Source organism: Hippopotamus amphibius, chromosome X (assembly GCF_030028045.1).
Source record: "Hippopotamus amphibius kiboko isolate mHipAmp2 chromosome X, mHipAmp2.hap2, whole genome shotgun sequence".
Taxonomy (NCBI): domain Eukaryota; kingdom Metazoa; phylum Chordata; class Mammalia; order Artiodactyla; family Hippopotamidae; genus Hippopotamus; species Hippopotamus amphibius.
Genome location: NC_080203.1, coordinates 77,097,148 through 77,124,339, shown reverse-complemented (window position 1 = coordinate 77,124,339; position 27,192 = coordinate 77,097,148). Strand labels below are relative to the sequence as shown.

At 36.0% G+C, this 27,192-nt stretch overlaps 1 protein-coding gene across 1 annotated transcript in view; it reads right to left on the bottom strand.

The window, feature by feature from the left end:
• The window catches only part of TEX11 (testis expressed 11), a 338,452-nt gene that overhangs the window by 249,623 nt on the left and 61,637 nt on the right, over positions 1 to 27,192 (bottom strand). The window contains exons 7-9 of the mRNA XM_057717635.1: positions 19,927 to 20,007; positions 19,717 to 19,836; positions 1,920 to 2,000 (exon numbers count right to left, since the gene is read on the bottom strand). Coding sequence (XP_057573618.1) covers positions 1,920 to 2,000; positions 19,717 to 19,836; positions 19,927 to 20,007 — 282 coding nt within the window. The remainder of the gene's footprint in view (positions 1 to 1,919; positions 2,001 to 19,716; positions 19,837 to 19,926; positions 20,008 to 27,192) is intronic.

Below are 27,192 nucleotides of genomic sequence, written 5' to 3'. Positions count from 1 at the left end.
CCACCATGTTCACTGCAGCACTATTTACAACAGCCAGGACATGGAAACAACCTAAATGTCCACTGATGCATGAATGGATAAAGATGTGCCAGATATATACAATGGAATATTACTCAGCCATAAAAATGAATGAAATTGAGTTATTTGTAGTGAGGTAGATGGACTTAGAGACTGTCATACAGAGTCAAGTAAGTCAGAAAGAGAAAAACAAATACCATCTGCTAATGCATATATATATGAAATCTAGAAAAATGGTACTGATGAACATAGTGGCAGAGCGGGACTAAAGACACAGCTGTAGAGAATGGGCCAGAGAACACAGCGGGGAAGGGGAGGCTGGGTCGTAGTGAGAGAGTAGCCCTGACATATATACACTACCAAATGTAAAATAGATAGCTAGTGGGAAGTTGCTGCATACACAGGAAGATAAGCTCAGTCCTTTGTGACGACCTAGAAGGGTGGGATAGGGAGGGTGGGAGGAAGGCTCAAAAAGGAGGAGATATGGGGATATATGTATACATATAGCTGATTCAATTTGTTGTACAGCAGAAACTAGCACAACACTGTAAAGCAGTTATACTCCAATAAAGATGTATTAGGAAAAGGTCAAGGTCATGAAAGTCAAGGAAAGAGTGAGGAAGTGTTCCATTGAAAGAGACTAGAGACTAGGTGAATCCTAGAATGAATCCATTTTGTGTAAAGAACAGTATTGAGAAACTTGAACAGGGTCTCTGGGCAAAGGGTATATAGGAGTTCTTTGTACTATTCCTCTAACAGTTTTGTAGCTATGAAATTGTTTTAAAATTTTTTAAAGACTGGAAGAGTACCTCACATAATATTAGCAATATGTAAATAACTACTGAGTTATGTTCTACATAATAACACAGAATTTGAGAAAAAAGTAAAACCAATCTCACAAGTAGTTACAAGTGATGGAACCCAGAGAACATTCTCCCTAACATCCAAATATATCTTTGTTATCAATTCCCGCTGTGACAGTAAAGACCAAAGTAGGCATAGGCACTGAAATAGGGGAGAAAGAATGGAAAAGGGAGGTAAAGTGCAAAAATTAAAAATTGTCTACTCTGGGGACTTCCCTGGTGTCACAGTGGTTAAGACTCTGTGCTCCCAATGCAGGGGCCTGGGTTCGATCCCTGGTCAGGGAACTATATCCCACATGCATGCTGCAACTAAGAGTTCACTTGCCACAACTAAGGAGCCCATGTGCTGCAACTAAGGAGCCCACCTGCCACAACTAAGACCTGGCGCAATCAAATAAATAAATATTTTTAAAAATTATCTACTCTGGGACTTTGCTGGTGGTGCAGTGCTTAAGAATCCACCTGCCAATGCAGGGGACACAGGTTCGATTCCTGGTCCAAGAAGATCCCACATGTCACAGAGCAACTAAGCCCATGCACCACAACTACTGAGCCTGAGTTCCACAACTACTGAAGCCTGAGTGCCTAGAGCCGGTGCTCTGCAACAAGAGAAGCCACCAGAATGAGAAACCCATGCACCGCAAGGAAGAGTAGCCCCCACTCACCACAACTAGAGAAAGCCTGTGCAAAGCAACAAAGACCCAACACAGCTAAATAAATAAATAAATAAATAAATAAATAAATAAATAAATAAATAAATAAATAAAATCTTAAAAAAAAAAAAAAGAAAGAAAGAAAAGAAATAACCCGTATCACTTTTTAAAACACCCTTTCAAGCAATTATATTCCAATTAAAAAAAAACCACCCTTTCTAGTAAAGAACAAAAGAAGCAAAGTGTTTCAAAGCTTGGCTGAGTAAGTAGATCTGATCTAAAATATAATCTCTAAAGGTTCACATGAAGTAGTAGTTATTATTCCTAGAACTTGATATAGCATATTTTCAAACTCCTGGAGAATAAAGGCAGACATTTCACTCACCATTTTGGGAAGCCTCATCAACATATCTTTACAGCGCAGTACACATGTAGATGCTCTTTGAAAATTGTCTTGAGCAATTGCCTGGGAAAGCAAAAAAAATGTCAGTAACTGGCTAAAATAAAATAACAAGGTATTTGTCTATAAGTCAATTCTAACATATTTTTACTGGTGTTAAAAAGTCTTAATTTGTCTTCTCATCTTCTTAGCAATGCTAACTGGTTGAGCTAAACATAATAGCCAGCTCAAAACACAGAGAAATAAGTAATAAGAATCTTGGGTAACACAGAGTTGACACAATGACTGAGAATTATTTCATTTTTCGGGAAATGCCAAAACTGGTATGTTATACAATCTTATGTTATTATATTATGATATAATGCCATGTCTGATAGATATTTCCCCAGTTTGAATAGCTCTTGTATTTATCTCTACATTAGAGGAGCTTTTTATATTAAATAGCAGGTTTTTGTCCTAAGATAGGCTCACAATAACTTCATATCTGAACTGCTATGAACATCTGCTATGAAAGGCAGTTTAGTGCAATCCCATCTTGGAGCTAGAAGAGCTACTGTGATATTTATTACCTATGACCTTGAACCTTATGCTCTCATGGCTTTAGCTTCCTCATCTATAAAATGAGGATACTGTACTAGATTATCTCTAAGATTCCTTTCAGCTCTAGCACTCTATGACTGACACTCAAATGAACGAAAACATTGATCACACATTACTTAGACACTTGTAGAAGAGCACTTGTTTCAGTCATTAAAGAATTTAGCTGATGAGGCATATTAAAAGAAACATGGACATATACAAGAAAATAATTTTCTGAAGTACTTTCGGGGGGGGGGGCATCCCTACATTCACTATTTTCTTTTCTCTTCCTTATGTGGTATCAAATATTCTTGTGCTTTGAATAATAAAAGAATTGAGTAGAGAGAAGAAAAGATGAAGAATGTAAGAAGCCAGCTTCTCTCTAGTTTTCTCCTCTGTCTACTTGCTAAATCTTAAACTTGACATTTTGCTCAGTATATACCCTGCTCTAAGGTTTTAACACTAGATTTTGTTAAAGGGGAAAATAAATTGTAAATGCAAGAACCTCAGTAAGCCAAATCTCAATTATCTATAGAGATTACAAAATAACATTCTCATCTATACAAATAAATGTTTGATGAATACGTGCCGATTGATTCATTATTTAAGGTGAAGAAATCTTATTATAAAAGAGATATGTTGAGTGACAAACATCACATCAGAGAAGGATGCTTTGTGTTCTTAAAACATATAAAACAATATAAGCCTTTAATAGTCAAAGAATCCATAAAGTGTGTATCAGCACTCAGATTTTTATCTCAGAGGAAATAACGGGTCTAATAATTCAAGCTAGTTTTGAAAATTTATTCATCTTGTTGGGCCATAAATCAATATTTTAAATCCAAAAGATAGAGAATTCCAGTAAAAGAAGTCTTAAAGAAGAGGCAGCATGATGAAGTACTGTAGAAACCTTTGGTGAGCATAATACTTACCAGTGGAGCTTTTTGAAAATCACATACCCAAGTTCTACACTTGGAGATTCTGAATCATTAGGTCTGGGGTGATGCCCAGCTTATACTGATGTAGTGAAAAGAATACAGGCTTTGGATTCCCAGCTTTCCCTCTTCTTTGCTCAGTGAACTTAGACAAGTCACAACCTCTTTGAGCCTCAATTTCCATAATTGTAAAATAGGTATAATAATGTCTACACATAGGATTGATCTTATGAGGATAAAATGAGATCACAGATATGAAAGCACTCTGTAAACTGTAAGGCAGTATACAAAAATGTGAACTTTTAAAAAAATATTTATTTATTTATTTGGCTGTGCTGGGTCTTAGTTGTGGCACATGGGATCTTTAGTTGCGGCATGTGGGATCTAGTTCCCTGACCAGGGATCAAACCTGGGCCCCCTGCATTGGAAGCGCCAAGTCTTAACCACTGGACCACCAGGGCAGTCCCAAAAGTGTGAACATTTTTTGACAGGCAATACTACCACCAGTGCAAAGAATTGTAACAAAGCAAGTTATTTGTTCTTGTGTGGTACTCACTGCTGGTGAAATCATATCCTAGCAGGTCTATAAAGTATTATAACTTATACTGATGGATCAAGAAATCTTAAGTTTGCCCTTCCTTAGAAGAGAGAAAAAAAAAAACCCCAAGGTTGGATCTGAAGTGCTGCTCAACAGCAAATGATAATTGCCATTATGCAAGGCATTAAATGCTACACAGACTATCACCTAATATGCTACTAAGTGATGATGACAACACAATCAATCCAAAGACAGTAAACTATGCTGAATGGATCCACTAAAAATTTAAGCTAATTTCAACTGGACCCTCACTTTAGCTCAGCAAACAAGAATGTTACAGCTCCTAGTACCATGTCAAGTATATAGTAAATGCTCAGTAAAAATTATTTTCCTTCTTTGTTGACTTTCTTAGGACATTTCCCACCCAGATGTTCAGGCCCTTCTTTGTATTCTTCAAGCGCTCCATAACATGCCACATCCTCCTATTGCACCTCTCCGAAAAATTACTTCACCTTCCACCTTATGAAAAAACTCATGTGCTCCTAAACATCTAATTCTTCTTTGCAATGAAAAATATGTATCTTATGTCCCTTTCCTAACCAGAAAAATTCAGTCTTCTTATTTTTCACAGTGCAATTAGTTGTTCATCCTTTGTTTTACTGTGGATATGGGACTTCATATTAAAGCAATTATCCTAGTGTACAGTATCTCCCACAAACCTTACCTTAAACTCCTATAAGAGAGGTACCACGTTAATATTATTGATTTTTTTTTTTTTGGCTGCACCAGATGGCTTTCAGGATCTTAGTTTCTTGACTGAACCCTGGCCACAGCAGTGAAAGCACTGAGTCCTAAGCACTGGACCGCCAGGGAATTCCCTGATCTTTTTATCTCTAGTGCACAGAGCATTGATTTATATAACAGGCACTAAATAAATGTATATCCCACTATATACATACTCCTTCTGGTATATGACCCATCAATTACACCCTCCTCTTTATCCAACTCCTCCAATCTTCTTCTTCCTGGTTTTTTACATTCTACCTATAATGTGTTTCCATATATTCTATTTTGAAAATAACCTTCCTTTGATTGTGCTTCTCTCAGCAGCTACAACTCAATTTTTCTTCTCATTGTCAAACATCCTGACATAATATGGTATATTAATGATTCTCAAATTTTAGCATAAACAGAATCATATGGAAGGCATGCTAAAACACAGACTGTTGGGATCCACTTCCAGAATTTCTTTTTTGTTTATTTGGTTTTTTTTTATTGTTGTTTTTTTTTTTAATTTTATTTATTTCTTTATTATTTTTGGGGGGGTACACCAAGTTCAATCATCTTCCAGAATTTCTGATTCATTGAGTCTGGGGTGGCACCCAAGAATTTTCATTTCTAACAAATTCCCAGGTAATATTGATGCTGCTGATCCAGGAACCACACTTTAAGAATCACGGCTCTAGGCCAATCCTACACCAAAACAGTTCTGATTCTTTTTGGTCTCAGAAACCCTCTAACTCTTAAAAATTATTGAGGACGCAAAGAGATTTTGTTTATGTAGCTTAAAGCTACCAATATTTACTATATTATAAATTAAAACTGAAATTTAAAAAAATATTTATTCATTGAAAAATGAAGTTGAATATATGTTAATATAAATAACATTTTTGTGAAAACTATATTTTCCAAAAATAAAAAAAAATTAGCAGAAAAGTATCATTGTACTACATTTTTACAAATCTGTAAATGCCTGCTTTAATACAACACCTGGATTCTCATATCTGATTCTGCATTATACCTATTATAATGTTGTTTTGATTGAAGTATATGAAGAAAATCCAGTCTCATACACATATGCAACTGGAAAATAGTCTTTTCAGATAATTGCAGCTATTCTTCTTTGATACAACACCAAAACTCAGCAAGTGGCAGTTGCTTAAAAGTTAGTTGCAATGTGAATTCTGGAACCATACAAATGAACTTTTCATAAATGAACTTTTACATTAAAACCCATGGATCTACCTTACATTTTGACTCCATCTTTTACCCATGCATGATTTTGTAACAATATGAACTGGTAATTTGGAAAATATTGGTTAACTGAGTTATGTAGATATACCAAAGGTTGACACATTCCATTATAACATGTTCACAAAAATCAGATTCAACCTCACCACTCTTATTCAACATAGTATTGAATCTAGCCAGCACAACAGGCTAGAAAAGGAAATAAAAGGTATACAGATTGGAAAGGACTAAAACTATCCATATCTGTGGATGACATGATAGTTAGTCTACACAGGCAATTCCAAGAAATTTACCAAAAAAATTCTAGAACTAATAAGTGAATTCAGCAAAGAGATAAGATGTAAGATCAACATATGAAAATCAATTTTAGAAGAATCACTTCCAGAATGGTGACTTAAAGATCTCTCAAACTCCATTCCTCCAGGAAAGCAATGAGAACACTGGCAAAAATTGTCAAAATGAACTTTTTCAGAACTCTGGAAATTAAATAAGCGTTTGCAACAATCTAAGAGGTAGTTTACTCAAGAAAATCAACTGATTTTTTTTTTTAATAAAAGAACCTTGGTAAGGGCAAAAAGCACTGTGGTACTTTAAATTGCTCATTTTATCCCCCTCTCTCCAGCCCTGCAATAGCCTTGAAAACCAGTAGACTGGGAACCATATTAGCTTAGCAGGCATTGAAAAGGACAGAATGAGTTTGGAGGAGCCAAAGAAGCCCCGTCCCCAGAGAATCATCACTAACTGACCAGTCTGGGTCTTTTTTTTTTTCAGATATAATTTACATACCATCAAATTCAACATTTTAAAGTGCACAATTCAGTGGTTTTGAGTATATTTACAAGGTTGTGCAACCATCACCACTATCTAATTCCAGAACATTTTCATCATCCCCAAATAAAACCCTATACCCACTAGTAGTCACTACTTATCACCTTTTTCTTCCAGCCCCTGGCAACCAATAAGCTACTTTCTATCTCTATGGATTTGCTTATTCTGGAAATTTAATGTAAACAGAATCATATAATACAATACATGGTCTTTTATATCTGGCTTCTTTCACCTAGAAAAGTGTTCTCAAAGTTCATCAATGTTGTATCATGGTTTAATCATATTCCACTGTATGGGTATGCTACATTTTGTTTATCCATTCATCAACTGATTAACATTTGGATTGTTCCCATTTTGTTTGGGTTTTTTTTTATTTTTTATATCCTATATTTCTTACTGAAGTATACTTGATTTACAATATTACATTAGTTTAGGTGTACAGCATAGTGATGATTTTTATAGATTATATTCCCTTTAAAGTTATTACAAAATAATGGCTATAATTTCCTGTGCTATACAATATATCCTTGTTGCTTATCTATTTTATACATAGTAGTTTGTATCTCTTAATCCCATACCCCTAAATTGTCCCTCCCCCTTTCCCTCTCCAGTTGTTTCCATTTTGGAGCTATTATGAATAATGCTGCTATGAATATTTATGTTACAAGCATTTGTATGAACATGTTTTCAATTCTCTTGTGCATATACCTAGGAGTGGAATTCCTAAGTCACATGGAAACTTTATATTTAGCTTTTTGAAGAACTTCCAAACTGCTTTCAACAGCAGCTGTACCACTTTATATTTACACCAGCAGTGTATGAGGGTTCCAGTTTCTCTATATCCTCACCAACCCTCCTTATTTTCCATTTTTGTATTTATACATATCTGAGTGTGTGTCAAGTAGCATCTCATTGTAGTTTTCATCTGCATTTCTCTAATGACTAATAATGTTGAGCATCTTTTCATGTGTTTATTGGCCATTTGTTTATCTTCATTGGAGAAATGCCTACTCACGTGTTTTGCCCATTTTGGATTTCAGTTATTTATACTTTTATTGTTGAGTCCCAAGAACTCTTTATGTATTCTAGATGCTAGATAATTATCAGTTATATGACATGCAAATATCTTCTTCCACTCTGTGGTGGCCCACTGACTTCATAGTATCTTTTGATGAGCAAAAGTTTAAAATTTTGGTGAAAGCGAAAGAAACCATAAACAAGACTAAAAGGCAACCCTCAGAATGGGAAAAAATAATTGCCTATGAAACAACGGACAAAGGATTAACCTCCAAAATATACAAGCAGCTCATGCAGCTTCATACCAAAAAAGCAAATAACCCAATCCACAAATGGGCAGAAGACCTCAATAGACATTTCTCCAAAGAAGACATACAGATGGCCAACAAACACATGAAAAGATGCTCAACATCACTCAGCATCAGAGAAATGCAAGTCAAAGCCACAATGAGGTATCACCTCACACCAGTCACAATGGCCATCATCACAAAGTCTGGAAACCACAAATGTTGGAGAGGGTGTGGAGAAAAGGGAACTCTCCTGCACTGTTGGTGGGAATGTAAGTTGGTACAGCCACTATGGAAAACAATTTGGAGGTTCCTTAAAAAACTACACATAGAACTTCCATATGATCCAGTAATCCCACTCCTGGGCATATACCCAAAGAAAACCATAATCCCAAAAGAAATCTGTACCATAATGTTTATTGCCACACTATTTACAATAGCCAGGACATGGAAGCAACCTAAATGCCCATCAACAAATGAATGGATAAAGAAGATGTGGCATATATACATAATGGAATATTACTCAGCTATAAAAAGGGATGAGATGGAGCTATATGTAATGAGGTGGATAGAACTACAATCTGTCATACAGAGTGAAGTAAGTCAGAAAGAGGACAAATATTGTATGCTAACTCACATATACGGAATCTAAAAATGGTACCGATGAACTCAGTGGCAAGAACAAGGACGCAGATACAGAGAATGGACTGGAGAACTCGAGGTATGGGAGGGGGTGGAGGGTGAAGGGGAAACTGAGACGAAGCGAGAGAGTAGCACAGACATATATATACTACCAACTGTAAAATAGATAGTCAGTGGGAAGTTGTTGTATAACAAAGGGAGTCCAACTCGAGGATGGAAGATGCCTTAGAGGACTGGGGCGGGGAGGGTGGGGGGGACTCGAGGTGGGGGGAGTCAAGGAAGGGAGGGAATACGGGGATATGTGTATGAAAACAGATGATTGAACTTGGTGTACCCCCCAAAAAAATTAAAACAATAAATAAATAAATAAAATAAAATTTTGGTGAAGTCCTATTTAGCAATTTTTTCTTCACTTGTGCTTGAGGTGTCATATCTAAGAAATCATTGCCTTACCTGAGGTCACAAAGATTTATACCTATGTTTTCTTCTAAGAGTTTTATGTTTTCAGCTCTTACTTTTAGGTATTTGACCATAAATATGGGGGTTTACTTCTGGACTCTCAGTTCTTTTCAATTGATCTATGTGTCTGTCTTCACGCCAGTAGCACACTGTCTTGATACTACAGTTTTGTAGCAAGTTTCGAAATTAAGAAACAAAAGTCCTCCAACTTTGTTCTTTTTCAGGATCCTTTTGCCTATTTTGGGTCTCATGAGTGCCAATATGAATTTTAGGATAAGTGTATCAATACCTGCAAAAAATAAGGAAGTTGGAATTTTGATAGGGATTGAACTTAATCTGTAGATCAATTTGGGGGAATACTGCCATCTTAACAATATTAAGCCTTCTAATCCATGAATATAGAATATTTTCCCATTTATTTTTATCTTAACTTCTTTCAATAACATTTCACAGTTTTCTTTCACTTCTTTTGTTAAATTTATTCCTGAGTATAATCCTTAAATAAAATTCTCTATCTTCAAATGGCATGATCTTATATATAGAGTATGCCTAGAAATACACACACACACACACAAAAAAAAACTATTAGAACTAATAAACAAATTCAGCCAGGTTACAGTGTACAATAAACAAAAATCAATTGTATTTCTATTCACTAACAATGAGTAAACAAAAAAATGAAATTAAGAAATCAAGGGGGGGTTGGGGTGGGATGAATTGGGAGAGTGGGACTGCCATATATACATTACTAATAAGAAAAAAATATCACAGTGTACACTTTATATGTAGTTTATTGTGTGTCAATTATATCTCAATAAAAGTTATTTAAAAAATCAATTCCATTTAAATTAACAAAAAATTAAAAATTAGAAATAAAGTTAGCAAAAGAACTGTAAGACTTATACATTAAAAACTATAAAAACATTCAGACAGAGAACAAAGTTACGGTTACCAAAAGGGAAGGGTGTGAGAAGGGATAAATTAGGAGGATGTGATTAACAGATATACGCACTACTGTATATAAAATAGATAAACAACAAGGACCTACTGTGCAGCACGAGGAACTATATTTAATATCTTGTAATAACCTACAATGGAAAAGAACCTGAAAAATAGATATATATGTGTATATACATGCGTATAACTGAATCACTTTGCTGTACACCCGAAACTAACACTACATTGTAAATAAACTATACTTCAATAAAAAAATAAAATTTTTTTAAAAAGTCAAAAAAAAAAAAACAAAAAAAAAACTATAAAAACACTGTTGAAAGAAATTAAAGAAGGCCCAAATAAATGGAAAGATATCCCATGTTCACAGATCGGAAGATTTAATAGTCGTAAGATGGCAATGCTCCCCAAATTGAGCCAAAGATTCAGTGTAATTCCCATCAAAATTCTAGCTGGCTTTTTTTGGCAGACATTGACATGCTGATCTTAAGATTCGTCTAAAAATTTAAGGGACCCACAACAGGCAAAACCATTTTGAAAAAGAAGAACAAAGTCTTAGGACTCACACTTCCTATTTCAAAACTTGCTAACTACAAAGCTACCATAGTCAAGACTATAGTATTGGCATAAGGATAGACATATAAATCAATATAATAAAACTAATAGTCCAGAAATAAATTCTTACATTTAAGGTCAACTGATTTTTGACAAGGGTGCAAATACAATTCAACGAGGAAATAATAATCTTTTTTAAAAACTGGTGCTAGGACTGGATGTCCAATAAAAAAGGATGAAATTGGATACCTACCTCATGCCATGTGAAAAATTGACTCAAAGTGGATCAAAGGCTTAAATGTAAAAGCTAAAAGCTATAATTTTTTAAATAAATAAATTTATTTATTTATTTAATTGCCTGCGTTGGGTCTTTGCTGCTGCATGTGGGCTTTCTCTACTTGCAGCGACAGGGGGCTACTCTTCATTGCACGGGCTTCTCACTGCAGTGGTTTCTCTTGTTGCAGAGCACGGGCTCTAGGCACAAGGGCTTCAATATTTGTGGCACGTGGGCTCAACAGTTGCAGCTCGCAGGCTCTAGAGTGCAGGCTTGGTAGTTGTGGCACTCAGGCTTAGTTGCTCCACAGCATGTGGGATCTTTCCCAACCAGGCATCTAATCCGTGTCCCCTGCATTGACAGGTGGATTCTTAACCACTGCACCACCAGGGAAGTCCTAAAAGCTATAAAATTCTTAGACTAAAATACAGTTGAGTAAATCTTCATGATCCTGAGTTAGGCAATGGTTTCTCAGATATGACAAGTAAAGCACAAGCAACAAATGAAAATAATAGATGTCAATTCTCCCTAGATTGATGTATAGGCTGAACATGATTCCAATGAAAATTCCAGCAAAAAATTTTTTGTAAATGTGGACAAGATTATTCTAAAATTTATATGTAAAGGAAAAGGAATTAGAATAGCTAAAATAATTCTGAAAAATAATAATAAAATGGAAAGAATCACTCTACCCATTTTCAAGACTTTATAGCTATAGTAATCAAGAGACTATGGTATTGAAAGAGGGATATACACTCATAGATCAAAAGAAAAGAAGAGAGATCCCAGAAATAGATCCACCCACACAAGTATGGCCAACCGATATTTAACAAATGTGCAAAAGCAATTTGGTGGTGGAGGGACAGTCTTTTCAACTAAAGGTGCTGGAGCTACTGGATATCCATAAACAAAAAAAGGAACCTCAACCTAAACCTCACACCTTACACAAAAATTAACTCAAAATCAATCATAGATTTAAATGTAAAAGGTAAAGCTATAAAACTTTTAGAAGAAAATACAGAAGAAAATCTTTCAGATCTAGGGCTTGTTAAAGAGTTTTGAGACATGACACCAAAAGCATAATCCATAATAGAAAAATATCAATTGTATTTCATCAAAAATACTTTTGCTTTGCAACCCTATTAAAAGACTGAACAGACAAGCTACAGACTAGGAGAAAATATTTACAAACACATATTTGACAAACAACTCAAATCTAGAATATATAATTCTCAAAATTCACAGTAAAAAAAAAAAAATCAAATAATCCAATTAGAAAATGGCCAAGAGGGCTTCCTAGGTGGCGCAGTGGTTAAGAATCTGCCTGCCAATGCAGGGGACATCGGTTTGATTCCTGCTCCAGGAAGATCCCATGCGCTGAAGAGCAACTAACCCTGTGTGCCACAACTATTGAGCCTGTGCTTTAGAGCCCAACACGGCCAATAAATAAAGAAACAAATATTTAAAAAAAAAAGAAAAAGAAAATGGCCAAGAGACATAAACAGACATCTCACCTAAGAGAATATACAAATGGCAAGTACATGAAAAAAAAATTCAACATTATTAGCCATTAGTGAAATGCAAGTTAAAACTGATGAGATATCACCACACATCTAATTAGAACAGCTAAAATAATATGTCACAATACCAAATACTGGCATGGATGCAGAGAATGAGATCTCTCATATAATGCTGGTGGGAATTAAAATGGCACAGCCACTCTAAAAAATAGTTTGGCAGTTTCTTTAAAAATAAACAGCTAGGGACTTCCCTGGTGGCACAGTGCTTAAGAATCCACCTGCCAATGCAGGGGACATGGGTTCGATTGCTGGTCCAGGAAGATCCCACATGCCTCGGAGCAACTAAGCCCATCTGCCCCAACTACTGAGCCAGTGAGCCACAACTACTGAAGCTTGCGTGCCTAGAGCCCATGCTCCAGAACAAGAGAAGCCACCGCAATGAGGAGCCTGCACACTGTAACGAAGCATAGCCCCTGCTCACAGCTAGAGAAAGCCCGTGCGCAGCAACGAAGACCCAACACAGCCAAAAGTAATAATCAATAAATAATTTAAAAAATAAAAACAAAAAAACAAACAGCTAAACATACACAAACCATTCAATCCAGCAATTGCACTCCTGGGCATTTATCACACAGAAATAAAAATTCATGTCCACACAAAAACCTATACACAACTATTCATGTCAACTTTATCTGCAATGGCCAAAAATTGGAAATAACCCAAATTCCTTCAATAGTGAATGACTAAACAAACTGTGGTATATCCATACCACACAATACTACTTGCAAATAAAAAACAAACTATTGATACATAAAACTTGGATGAATGTCAAAGGAATTACACTAAGTGGGAAAAGCCAATATGAAAAGGTTACATACTATACAATTCCATTTATATATCACTTCAAAATGATAAAATTATAGAGCTGGAGAATAGTTATTGGTTGCCTGGGACTGGGGATGGGGGAATGGGTATGACTACAAAGGTGAAGCATTTGGGATCTTTGTGGTCATGGAACTTTTCTGTATTTTGATTGTGGTGGTGATGGTAGTGGTGGCGGTGGTTACCCAAATCTACCCATGTGATAAAACTTTATAGAACAATAGACACACACGAGTTCATGCAGAACTGGTAAAATATGGATAAGGTCTATGGATTATACCATGTCAACTTCCAGGTTTATAATGTACTATATTTATACAAGATGTCACCAAGGAGGAAAACTGGGTGAAAGATACACTAGAACTCTCTTTACTATTTTTGCAACTTCCTGTAAATCTATCAACATAATTATTTTAAATAAAAAGTTTTAAAAGATCACATTAGTTCATATCATCATCAATTTAATCAGAAAAGTCTAAGTATCTGGAAGCTGTCAAGCTGATGGTGGAGGTACAAGTTTTCCAAACGTCTAATTTTTACTAAAAGTTTAAATTTTATCATTGGCAACAAATAGTCAGTTACTTTCCTTGAAGTCATACTCTCACTTCATTCATTTTTATGAAAATATCTGCTAAATACCCAAGTTTGAATTAACAAAGTTTATCCATCAGTCATTCTTTCCAGTAAAAATGGTGGTCTCTGAAAGCAGAAGTAGCTAATTCAGCTCACAACCCAATCACATAAGGGCCTTTCCTCAAGACAACCATCATACTTCAATATGTAGCAGAAGTACTCTATAGGAACTTCCCTTTTCATTACTTAGAATATTAAAACAATATGTACTCAAGGGTCAAGATTTAATAAAATTAATCATTTTCATTGCTTCGACAAGGGCATATTTAGGTAAAACCAGAATTCTTTCTACTCCAAGTGTGTAGCAGTGAAGAATACGACTATTAGTAAAGAGTATGCCACTTTCTTGATTATTGTTAAAGTGTCAGAAGTTTTACCCACCATTGCTTTTGCATCACTAGTACAAATGCCAACACAGCAAAAAAAAAATAATGTCTTAGAATTATTAGAATACTTTTGACCTCACAGACACTCCCACCATACTAACTTCTTCCATTGCCTCACCGTCCACCCAGCCCTTAAACTCGTATAGTCTGTCTTCTGTTTTTATCTTGCCACTAACACTGCTTTCTAGGGTCACTATCATCTTCCTAAATGCCAGGTCCAATAGCCTTTTCTCCAATCTCATTTTCCTCTGTTCCTCTGAAGCACTGGCCACTGCTAATCATCCCTTTCCCTTGAAATTTTCTTTTCCTCTAATACATGACTCACTTTTCTAGTCCTCTTTCATCTCTGCCATGTCATCCCACCTTTTTATTTGCTCTACTTTTTGCTTTATCTCCCTCTCCCCCAGCCCGACAACATATAAATGTTTGTGAAATGAATCGGCTTTCTTATTCTCTCTTTCCTGCCTCCAAGGACTGAGTGGTTTAGTTCTTCTCACTGAGCATAAATGCTTGCTTCCTTAGTCTGGCCCCTTCCTTTCCATTCTTGTTGCTAATACTATAGTCCAGGCTCTCCTCATTTCATGCTTACACTATGCTTCCATTCTATTAACTTTTTCAATCCAACCTAAGCATTATTGCCAGGTTACTTTTCATTTGGTGCCACTTTACCCATTCCCAAAAACCTTCAACCACTACACTGCCTTTAGGAAAATATCAAAATTATTTTTTCAAAGAGGTGTATTTAGACCTTCTCAACTTGGCCCAACTTATTTCTTCAAACTCAGTTCTTACTGTGCCCTTGCACAAATGCTTTCCTTTGAATAAACTGATCACTCAACATTCCTTAAACCAGACATGTACATTTCTACCTGTATGACTTTGCTCATGCTCAAGTCTTTGTTCTGCCTGGAATATCCTGTACCATCTTCCCTACTTACCTAAATCTATTCCTTCCTCCAAAGTCCAAATCATGTCTTAAATCCCTTGTGTGTCTTCCTCTAACAACCCAGCCCACAATAATTTCGCCCCCTGCTTCCCCTTTCCTACAATCTTATAGCACTTGTCTATACCAGTATCTCTCAATCTTTTATATCTTATATACTACTGTCACTCTTTTCAGGGAGACAAAGAGGTCAGAGAGGGATAACAGGAAAGCAGCTTCATTTGTAGAATATATTTAACATATTATCTATTATGTGCCAGCTACCATACTAGATATTGATGATGTACAGATTAATTTTTATGCTAATATTTTTTAACTAGTACAAGAGATAGTGGACCAGGGCCCTTGGTATAATAAAAGGAAGTGGGCTTTCCACTTGGCTTTTATCTTCAAGACACCCTCCATCATAGTCTTTATGGACATGCCCATGGCTCCTACCTCCCTATGACCCTGCCATCTTTTACAAGAGGTCTTACCCTAGTAAAGAGGAAAGGGAGCAGAAGCATAACAGATGATCCTTGCATCTGTAGATGATATAGCCAGCAGAAAGAAGCACTGCCAAAAGACAAGGGAAATGGGTAATTTGGAGAAACACCAAGATCTACAGTTCCTTCTACAAGGCTAAAAGATTATGGATGGATAATCTGTGGCACAAGGGTAAAGAGAATATTATCCATCACCTTACCATCTTTGACAAAGTCTGTGCCCCACCTGATCTATGCCACTCATCTGGCACCTATATTTTCCTTTCTCCATTTTAAAAAGTGTATTTATAGCCTAACTTCCAAACTAGCTTATCATTTTCTTAAGGAAGGTGACCATACCTCTACAAAAAAGGAGGCAAGAATATAAAATGAAGAAAAGATAGTCTCTTCAACAAGTGGTGCTGAGAAAATTGGACAGCTACATGCAAAAGAATGAAATTAGAACGTTTTCTCACAACGCATATAAAAATAAACTCAAAATGAATTAAAGACCTAAAGGTAAGACCGGAAGCCACAAAACTCCTAGGAGAAAACATATGCAGAACACTCTTCAACATAAATAGTAGCAATGTTTTTTTGGATCTGTCTCTTAAAGCAAAGGAAATAAAAGCAAAAATAAACAAATGGGACCTAATCAAACTTAAAAGCCTTTGCACAGCAAAGGAAACGATTTACAAAATGAAATGACAACCTATTGAATGGGAGAAAATAATTGTAAATGATATGACCAATAAGGGGTTAATATCCAAAATATATAAACAGTTCATACAACTCAACGTCAAAAAAGCAAACAATTAAAAAATGGGCAGAAGACCTGAATAGACATTTTTCCAAAGACCCTCAGGTGGCCAACAGGCACAGAAAAGATGCTCAATGTTGCTAATCATCAGGGAAATGTAAATCAAAACCACAATGAGATATCACTTCACATCTGTCAGAATAGGTATCATCAAAAAGAACACAAATGACAAATGTTGGCAAGGATGTGGAGAACAGGGAACCATAATACACTGTTGGTGAGAGTGTAAATTGGTACAGCTGCTGTGGAGAACAGTACACAGGTTTCTCCAAACACTAAAAATAGAACTACCAGATGAACCAGCAATTCCACTCCTGAGCATATATCCGGAAAAATCAAAAACACAATTTGAAAAGATACATGCACCCTGATGTTCACAGCAGGATTATTTGCAATTGTCAAGATATGGAAGCAATCTAAGTGTCCATCAACAGATGGACAAAGAACATGTGGTATGTTACGCAATGGAATACTACTCAGCCATAAAAAAGAACAAAATTTTGCCATTTGCAACAACATGGATGGACTTGGAGGGTATTATGCCAAGTGAAATAAATCAGACAGAGAAAGACAAATACTGTATGATATCACTTGTATGTGGAATTTTAAAACTACAATAAACTAGTAAATATAACAAAAAAGAAACAGACTCAGAGATATACAAAACAAACTGTGGTTACCAGTGGGGAGAAGGAAGGGGTAGGGGCAATATAGGAGTAGGGGATTAAGAGGTATAAACTATTATGTATAAAATAAGCTACAAGGATATGCTGTATAACACATTGGGAATATAGCCAATATTTTAAAATAGTCATAAATGGGGTATAACCCTTAAAAATTGTCAGTCACTATATTGTACACCTATAACTTATACAATATTGTACATCAACTATATGTCAATAAAAAATTAAATAAAATAAAGCATATTTTTTGTCACATGAGTAACAGCCCCAGGTCAGAGGGCAAGTTGGTAGAAGAGTTAAGATATAAGACCAAGACCTGCTGGACTTCATATCAGTTTTTTAGTAGTTGCATTAAAGTAACCCGCAAAGGATACTAACATTAAAAGGCAAGAAAAAATTACCACAAGGGGTTCTCTTTTTATATAATCAACCTACATTGTAGGGTAGGGAGCATTAAACTAAAAGTCAGAAAATCTTGGTTCTAGTCTTAGATCTTCAAATAACTCACATCCTCTCTATGAACCCCAGTCTCATCATTTAAAAACTGAGAAGGAATTAAACAAAACCTAAATAAATGGGTAGATGTCTCATATTCATGGATCAGAACACTTAACGTTATTAAGATAGCAATACTCCTCAAATTGATCCACAAATTCAATGCTATTCCTATCAAAATTCCAACTGGCTTTGTTGCAAAAATTGACAAGCTTATCCTAAAATTCACATAGAAATGCAAGAGACCCAGAAGAGTTGAATAACCTTGAAAAATAACAAAGCTGGAAAACTCACACTTCCTGATTTCAAAACTGACTACATAGCTACTGTAATCAAAACAGTGTGCCATTGGTATAAGGACAAACATATATGGAATAGAATCAAGAGTCTAGAAATAAACCCTCACATATATGACCAATTAATTTTTGACAAGGGTGCTAAGACCATTCAATGCGGAAAGAACAGTCTTTTCAACAAATGGTGCTGGGACAACTGGATAGCTACGTGAAAAAGAATGCAGTTGGACTCCCACCTCATGACATACTTGAAAATTAACCTGAAATGGATCAAAGACCTAAATATAAGTGCTAAATCTATAAAACTCCTAGATATGGAGAAATGGAAGCCCTCAGAGACTAGTGACAGAAGTGTAAAATGGTACAGCCACTGTGGAAAACAGTCTGGCAGTTTCACAAAAGGTTAAACATAGAGTTATTATATTATACAGCAATTCTACTTCTAGGTATATATCCAAGAGAAATAAAAACATGTACACACAAAAATCTGTACATAAAGGTTCACAGTAGAATTAATCATAATAGCCTCAAATTGAAAACAATCCAAATGTTCATCAACAGATGAATGGATAAACAAAATGTGGTATATCCATACAGCAGAACATTATTTGGTAAGAAAAATGTTGATACATGCTACAACATAGATGAACCTTGAAAACATGCTAAGTAAAAGAAGCTAATCACAAAAGACCAATTGTTGCATGACTTATTTTGCATGAAATGTCCAGAACAGGTAAATCTATTGATATAAAGACAGAAAGTAGATTAATGATCCTAGGGCTGGGGTCAGGAGGAATATGGAGTGACTGCTAATGGATAGGGAGTTTCTTTTGGGGTAATGAAATTGTTTTAAACTTAAGATTGTAGTGAAGGTTGCACAATTTTTCTATAAATATACTAAAACCATTAAATTGTACATTTTAAATGTGTGAATTTTATAGTATACAAATTATAAATATCCCAATGAAGATGTTTAAAAAACAAAGATTACTCTAGATGATTTTTAAGGTCTTTTTCATTTCTAGAATTACATAATTTCAGAAAGTAAACATCACAGCTTACATTTTGTCAACTGAAAACGCACACCTAACTGCATGGTAACAAACGAAGAAAACCCACAAGCCAAACAGAGGTAAAGTACAACTTTGAACACTGATATCAGCAGACTTTTAGAAAACATCAGCAAACAACCCAGAATAACTGCAAATGTGAAAGCTCTTTTTGGGCAAATATTTTAGGTAAACTGTGACTGTAAAAGAGTCACAGAGACAGGTGTTTCAAGTAGAGGTCACTGCCACAAATAAATGGTAGATATTACACGCAGTGGTTTAAAATAATAATTAGTTATATATGTCTTTTCAATCTCATCCACCCCAATAGATACCAACCAACATTAGTAACATCACCTTCAGCTATAAAACAGAGATTAAAAAGGTCAAATATAATATCCTATAAAAAACCAGGGACACCTGACTTTCTTCTAATAGGTTACATCTCATCACTTTTGCATTTACATATACAAAATGCCCCACTGTGAGGCCTTGGTGACTATGATACCTACTGACTCTGCTTGATAAGAAAGCACTCTGAAAAGGTCTCGCTCCACAGTAGTCTTCTGTACAATTACATGGGCCTCAGTGAAGCTCCTCTGCATTAATTTGGCATATAATTGCTCCAGACTCTGGAAAATAAACCATAAAACGATGTAATGATGAGAATAACCACAACTGTTACTAATAACTGGCACAGCTAAAAATCAATGGTAACTTACAACTATGGCAGCTTGAAAAAATTCATCAGCAATCACAGCATTTCCAAAATCCACCCACTCTTTTCCAGTTGTCAAACTCATCTGGAAGAAGAAGTTAGAAAATAAGTTTTAAAAATTCACACCTCTTTCAAACTGACCGAAGATTATACTGGAAAAAATATTTAATCCTCTGTCCATATTCAGTAGTGTAATCCACAGAAAACAAAAAGTAACAGCATTTATTAGAATTCTGTGTTCTGCTTGGAACTCCATAGTTAAAGAGAAATGGTCTTAAGAAAAACAATAATAAAAAATTAATAGACATGAAAACATCTAAGAAAATATTAAAAAAAAAACACTGAGATAATTTAGACAGGAACGGAAAGTTCTAAAAATTAATGCCTGACATACTTGAAGAAAGTTATATGATAAGCACTAGACTAAGTCAACATACCTGGGTTCTAGTACTTAATTATATCTCTAATATAATATTTCTTAGTCCAGCAAATGTTTGTTATGTATCCTTTACCTGCTAGGCACCCTGCAGAAGTTCACAGTATTATAACTGATAGACATCTAAATAAATACTTGATAAGTAATATGCACAAATACTGTGGAAGCAAACAAGGACTGAATCAAGATGGAGGACTGAGCACACATTACAGCCACCCCTTCTATTATAAATCCCTAGAAATGACGTGTACATATAGTATATACTATGATATACTATAAATTTTATATACTATAAATTTATACTATTCTATAAATTTTATATACTATAAATTTATATTATACTATAAATTTTATATACTACAGATCCCTAGAAATGATATATATCATATAAATATCATTTCTAGAGATTTATATATATTTTCTAGAAATGAAAGAAAAATATACATATGTTTCATAGTAATAATAGTCCTGAAAAATAAGGGGTATTTTCAGTTGATCTGAAATTATGAAGAATCTCTGAAAAATAGCAAATGGAATGAGGCAAAAACTCACATCCTAAAATGCACAAAAATGCAAAATGTGGAAATATTCTGGGTATGAACAGTAGGAATATCAGGCAGTAGGCTTCACCCCCAAGAGATATATTCTCCCCTCCTCCCCAGAAAGGAACAGTGAGTACAATCACTTAGGCTAGAGAAAAGTAGAGTTCCAGGTAGCTGACAACACAGGTCAATGCAAAACCTCTGGTTCTAATTCTCCATCAGTCACTGGATTCAGGTAACAGTAAATAGTGTGACAGTATTCACAGAAGACTATAAAGGAATCTCAAATCAAATATGAGCAAGAATCACCAAATGTTTGAGGGAAACCAATAATATGAAAGGACATCACACTCAACAAACAGAATACCTGAGGAAACAGAATTAAGACAGCAAGTAGATGGAAACATAAAGAGAAATACCATTATTATCCACAGAATTAAATAGTTGTCACAATCAGTAAAATGCTCCTTTTAGTTTCCATTCTTTGAAATCAATAAAGCCAAAAATGCAAATGTTAGAGGTAACAGAAGTTGGAAGGTTAATGGTGAGGAAAGGAAGAGAGAATGATAAAGGTACCAATATCCTCATGGAGTTGAAAGTAAAGATATACTCTCCAAAAATGATGGAGAAAGAAATAAAAACTTGAATATATTAAAACGAATAAATTTGAAGGATTGGTTCAAGATGGCGGAGTAGAAGGATGTGTGCTCACTCTCTCCTGCGAGAGCACTGGAATCACAACTAACTGCTCAACAATCATCGACAGGAAGACACTGGAACTCACCAAAAAAGACACCCCCCCCACATCCAGAGACAAAGGAGAAGCCACAATGAGGCCATAGGAAGGGTGCAACTGCGATAAAATCAAATCCCATAACTGCTGGGTGGGTGACTCACAAACTGGAGAACAGTTATACCACAGAAGTCCACCCACTGGAGTGAGGGTTCTGAGCCCCACGTCAGGCTTCCCAACCTGGGGGTCTGGCAACAGGAGGAGGAATCCCCAAAGAACCAGAGTTTGAAGGGCAGTGGGATTAGACTGCAGGACTTCCACAGGACTGGGGGAAACAGAGACTCCACTCTTGGAGGCTACACACAAAGTAGTGTGTGCACCAGGACCGAGGGGGAAGGAGCAGTGACCCCACAGGAGACTGAACCAGACCCACCTGCTGGTGTTGGAGGGTCACCTGCAGAGGCGGGGGGCAGCTGTGGCTCACCATGGGGACGGGCATGCTGGTGGCAGCGGGGATTCTGGAAAGTGTTCATTTGGCTGAGCCCTCCCGAAGTCGCCACTGGCCCCACCAAAGTGCTTGTAAGCTCCAGTGCTAAGTCGCCTCAGGCCAAACAACCAACAGGGTGGGAACGCAGCCCCACCAACTGGCAGACAAGCTGATTAAAGTTTCACTGAGCTCTGCCCACCAGAGCAACACCCAGCTCTACCCACCACCAATCCCTTCCATCAGGAAGCATACACAAGCCTCTTAGATAGCCTCATCCATCAGAGGGCAGACAGCAGTAACAAGAAGAACTACAATCCTGCAGCCTGTGGAACGAAAACCACAGCCACAGAAAGACAGAGAAAATGAAAAGGCAGAGAACTTTGTACCAGATGAAAGAACAAGATAAAACCCCAGAAAAACAACTAAATGAAGTGGAGATAGGCAACTTTCCAGAAAAAGAACTCAGAATAATGATAGTGAAGATGATCCAGGACTTCGAAAAAAGACTGCATGCAAAGATCAAAAGGATGCAAGAAAAGCTTAACAAAGACCTAGAAGAATTAAAGAGCAAACAAACAGAGATAAGCAACACAACAACTGAAATGAAAAATACACTAGAAGAAACCAAGAGCTGATTAACTGAGGCAGAAGAACAGATAAGTAACCTGGAAGACAGAATGCTGAAAATCACTGATGCAGAAAAGAATAAAGAAAAAAGAATGAAAAGAAACGAAGACAACCTAAGAGACCTCTGGGACAACACTGAATGCACTAACATTTGCATTATAAGGGTCCCAGAAGGAGAAGAGAGAGAGAAAGGACCCAAGAAAATACTGGAAGAGATTATAGTCGAAAACTTCCCTCACATAGGAAAGGAAATAGCCACCCAAGTCCAGGAAGTGCAGAGAGTCCCAGGCTGGATAAACCCAAGGAGAAACACGCCAAGACACAGTAAACACTTCAACACTGGAATAGAACCTCTTAAAATATTTTATCATCTTTTTGGTTTCTGGGGTAACCAAGCCTTTTGTCATCTAGTGATACAACATGAAATGAAAATCTCACATAAACTTCCTCCCTGTCTGTGTTTAAAGTGTTAGAAAGACATTTAGATCGATAGCTGAGGTGTTCTTGTGTTCTGAACTCCACAACAAGAAGCCTCATGGGACTTCCCTGGTGGCGCAGTGATTAAGAATCCACCTGCCAGTGCAGGGGACACAGGTTCAATCCCTGGTCTGGGAAGATCCCAAATGCCACGGAGCAACTAACTTATTGCTCCCTGTGTGCCACAACTACTGAGGCTGCGCTCTAGAGCCTGCCGACCCACAACTACTTATTCCCTGGTGCCTAGAGCCCATGCTCTGTAACAAGAGAAGCCACCACAATAAGAAGCCCACATATGGCAAGGAAAAGTAGCCCCCGCTCGCCACAACAACAGAAAGCCCGTGCATAGCAATGAAAGCCCAATGCAGCCAAAAAATAAAAACTAAATAAACAAATAAAAATTAAAAAAAAAAGAAAACTCATGAAAAGACAGTAAAAGGGATGCGTGAAGGGGATTAAGGCATACAAACTGCCAGTTATAAAATCAGTCAGTCACAGGGATGTAAGGTACAGCATAGGGAATATAGTCAATAATACTGTAATAACTTTGGTATGTAATTTATGAAAATACTGTATCACTAAGTTGTACACCTGAAACTAATATAATATAGTAAGCCAACTGTACTTCATTAAAAAGGCAGGAGGAGGGGATGAAAGGGATTTTATTTACAAAAATTTTTTAAAAAATCTTTGTAAACTAAAAAAAAATAAAACAAAATAAAATGAATAAATTTAAATTAAAATAACTAAAATAAATGAAAAACAGTATAATATAACTAACAAAAACTGAAAGGAGGAGTGGGGGAGGTAATATACGATGAGATAAATCTTCATCTATCATAGCAGAAAGGAACAGACCATATATGAAGCTGATAAATCAAGATTTAATTATTGTAGGCTGAATTATGTCACCCTCCCCCCAAAAAATTCGTATGTTGAAGCCCCAGCTCCCAGTACCTCAGAATGTGACTGTATTTGAAGATAAGGCCTTTAATAAAATGAGGAAGTTAAAATGACACCATTAGGGTGTGCCTTAATCCAATCTGACTAGTGTCCTTATAAGAAGAAATTTGGACACACAAAGGGACACCAGGGATGTGCACACACAGAGGAAATGCCATATGAGGACACAGTGAAAAGGCAGCCATCTGCAAGCCAAGGAGAGAGGCCTCAGAAGAAAACAAACCTTCCAACACCTTGATCTTGGACTTGATTTTGGATCTTGATCTTGGACAGAACTGTGAGGAAATAAATTTCTACTGTTTAGACCACCCACTTTATAGTATTTTGTTATGGCAGCCCTAGCAAACTAATACAGTGATACAAGCATATGATTAAGACACATGGAAGTAAACATGAGAAGTAAAAACAAAAACCTTAAAATAAGAAAAGACATACGCACAAGGCAATTCATTGCAGCACCCAAATGTCCATCAAAGAGGGCTGGTTGAACATAATAACGTACATGCACCAATCGAATGCTATGTAGCTAAAAAAAATAAGGAATATCTCTATATACTGCTATGGAGTGATTTCTAGGATATAATGTTAAATTGGATTTTTTTTAAAAAGGTGGACAAAAGTATACTTATGGAATGCTATCAATTATCTAAGAACCTTGGGGAAAGCAGAGATATGAAAAAATACCTATTTGCTTATATTTAAAAACCAAAAGGAAAGAAAGACAAATAATCTATTTTATCACTTATATGTGGAATCTAAAAAGATAAAACAAAATAATATATATAACAAAACAGAAACAAACTCACAGATATAGAGATCAAACTAGTGGGGAAAGGGAAGGAAGAAGGGACAAGAAAGGGGTAGGGGATTAAGAGATAGAAACTACCATGCATAAAATAAATAAACAACAAGGATATATCGTACAGCACAGGGAAATATAGCCATTATTTTAAAATAACTTTTTTTAAAAAATTTATTTATTTATTGGCTGCATTGGGTCTTCATTGCTGCTGTGCGGGCTTTCTCTAGTTGCAGAGAGCAGGGACTTCTCATTGCGGTAGCTTCTCTTGTTGCAGAGCACAGGCTCTAGGCACTTGGGCTTCAGTAGTTGTGGCACATGGGCTCAATAGTTGTGGCTTGTGGGCTCTAGAGCGCAGGCTCAGTAGTTGTGGCGTATGGGCTTAGTTGCTCCGCGGCATGTGGGGTCTTCCCAGACCAGGGATCGAATCCGTGTCCCCTGCCTTGCCAGGCAGCTTCTTAACCACTGTGCCACCAGGGCAGCCACTTAAAATAACTTTAAATGGAGTATAATCTATAAAAATATGCAATCCCTATGTTGTGTACATGAAACTAATATTGTAAATTAACTATACTTCAATAAAATACATACATGCATATATACACACATATCGAAAGGATAAACAATAAAATAAACAAAATAGTTTTCCACAGGGGAAGAGAGGAAATAGATGAAGAGGACAGAGATAGAAGCTAGACTTATCTGAACATACTTCCTTTAGTAGATCTGACTTGCCTTCAGAACCATGTCAATATTTTACATAATTATAAAACAAAATTCAATCAAAATGGGTAGGGGGGAGCAATCACAAAAAGCAAAAGCAAATAGCAACAAATAAACCTAACTATGTATCAAGTCAACAGCTTAATTATAAAGAAAAGAATTATTTCAAGTAATTTTAAAATATTTTAATAATATTAAAACAACATTTTGACTGTATATCCCTAGTGGGATATATCCTAAGAACAAAAGTGCAAAAAAAAATCCCTAAACGTTTTTAGAAATCATTCTTAGTAATAATATTGATATTGCTATATTCTGAAACTGTTATCAAAATACATTTTCTAGGATAAAAGAAGTTATTCATTTCATTAATGTTAGACACCAACATTATTAGCACCAAAGAGACACAAATACAGAATCAAGACGTTAAACCCTATAATCCTAAATATCAATTGGAAATATCAGTATGAACTCATTATACACGTTCTCCTTTTTAAAAATATATATTTCATAGCTCTGTCCACTAAAAAGGTCTAGAAACAATAACTAGTGCAATAGTAGTGAGCACTTGAGACATCCAGACTGTGGTTTCTAAATAACATTCTCTACTAAAAGGAAACAGGGCTCCTTAGAGGTATGGCTGATTCCAGGTCTAGGGCAGGAACTATATACAAGATAAGCCTGATAAGTCATATCAGAAACCAAATAAAGCTATTAAAGACTGCTGAGGTCGTGCCAAAAAGACTCAGAATCACTTAGAGAGGCTCCTACAAGCCAGAAACAGGCCATTGTGCTTCAATAAGAATAATAACTACAATGTATTGAAAGTCAATAAATATGTTAAAAATCCATGAGTTCACAATAATACTTTAAAAAAAAAACCCACGCAGTCATCATTTAAGGATTGTACAGAACCAACTCATGATTCTGAAAACTGTTAAATAAAGGGGAAGAGTCAGGACTTTCTTATAGAATAACCAATAGTTACTATTGGTTGATGAAAGTTGAGGAAAGTTTCTCTCTATTCCAGTTAATAAGCAAAGAAGGAATACAGAATTAGAATATGCAAACCCCCACAGAAATAATGGATCTGAGGACAATAATCATCAAAGGGCACTAACACAACAGAAAAGAGACAAGCAGACAGCGCCTCCTGATGGAAGTACACTATACTGCCTATGAATTATTCTTGACAAAAATGAACCTGAATCAGATTAAGCTTCTAAATCTAACTTCCAGTTTACAGGAAAAACAGAGGACAAAGTATTGTATTAAATGACACCATGAGGATGCAGTTATCAGAATCCAGAATTTAGGAAACTATAGAACATATTAACAAAATACAAGGTGTGGACTTTAATCCTGATTCTAAAAAACCAACTGGAAAGAAGAGGGGAGGTAAGCGGGAGGGGTTGGGGGGGGAAGACCAGATATTTGATGATTTTAGAAAAATATTTATTAAATTTTATCAGGTATGATAATG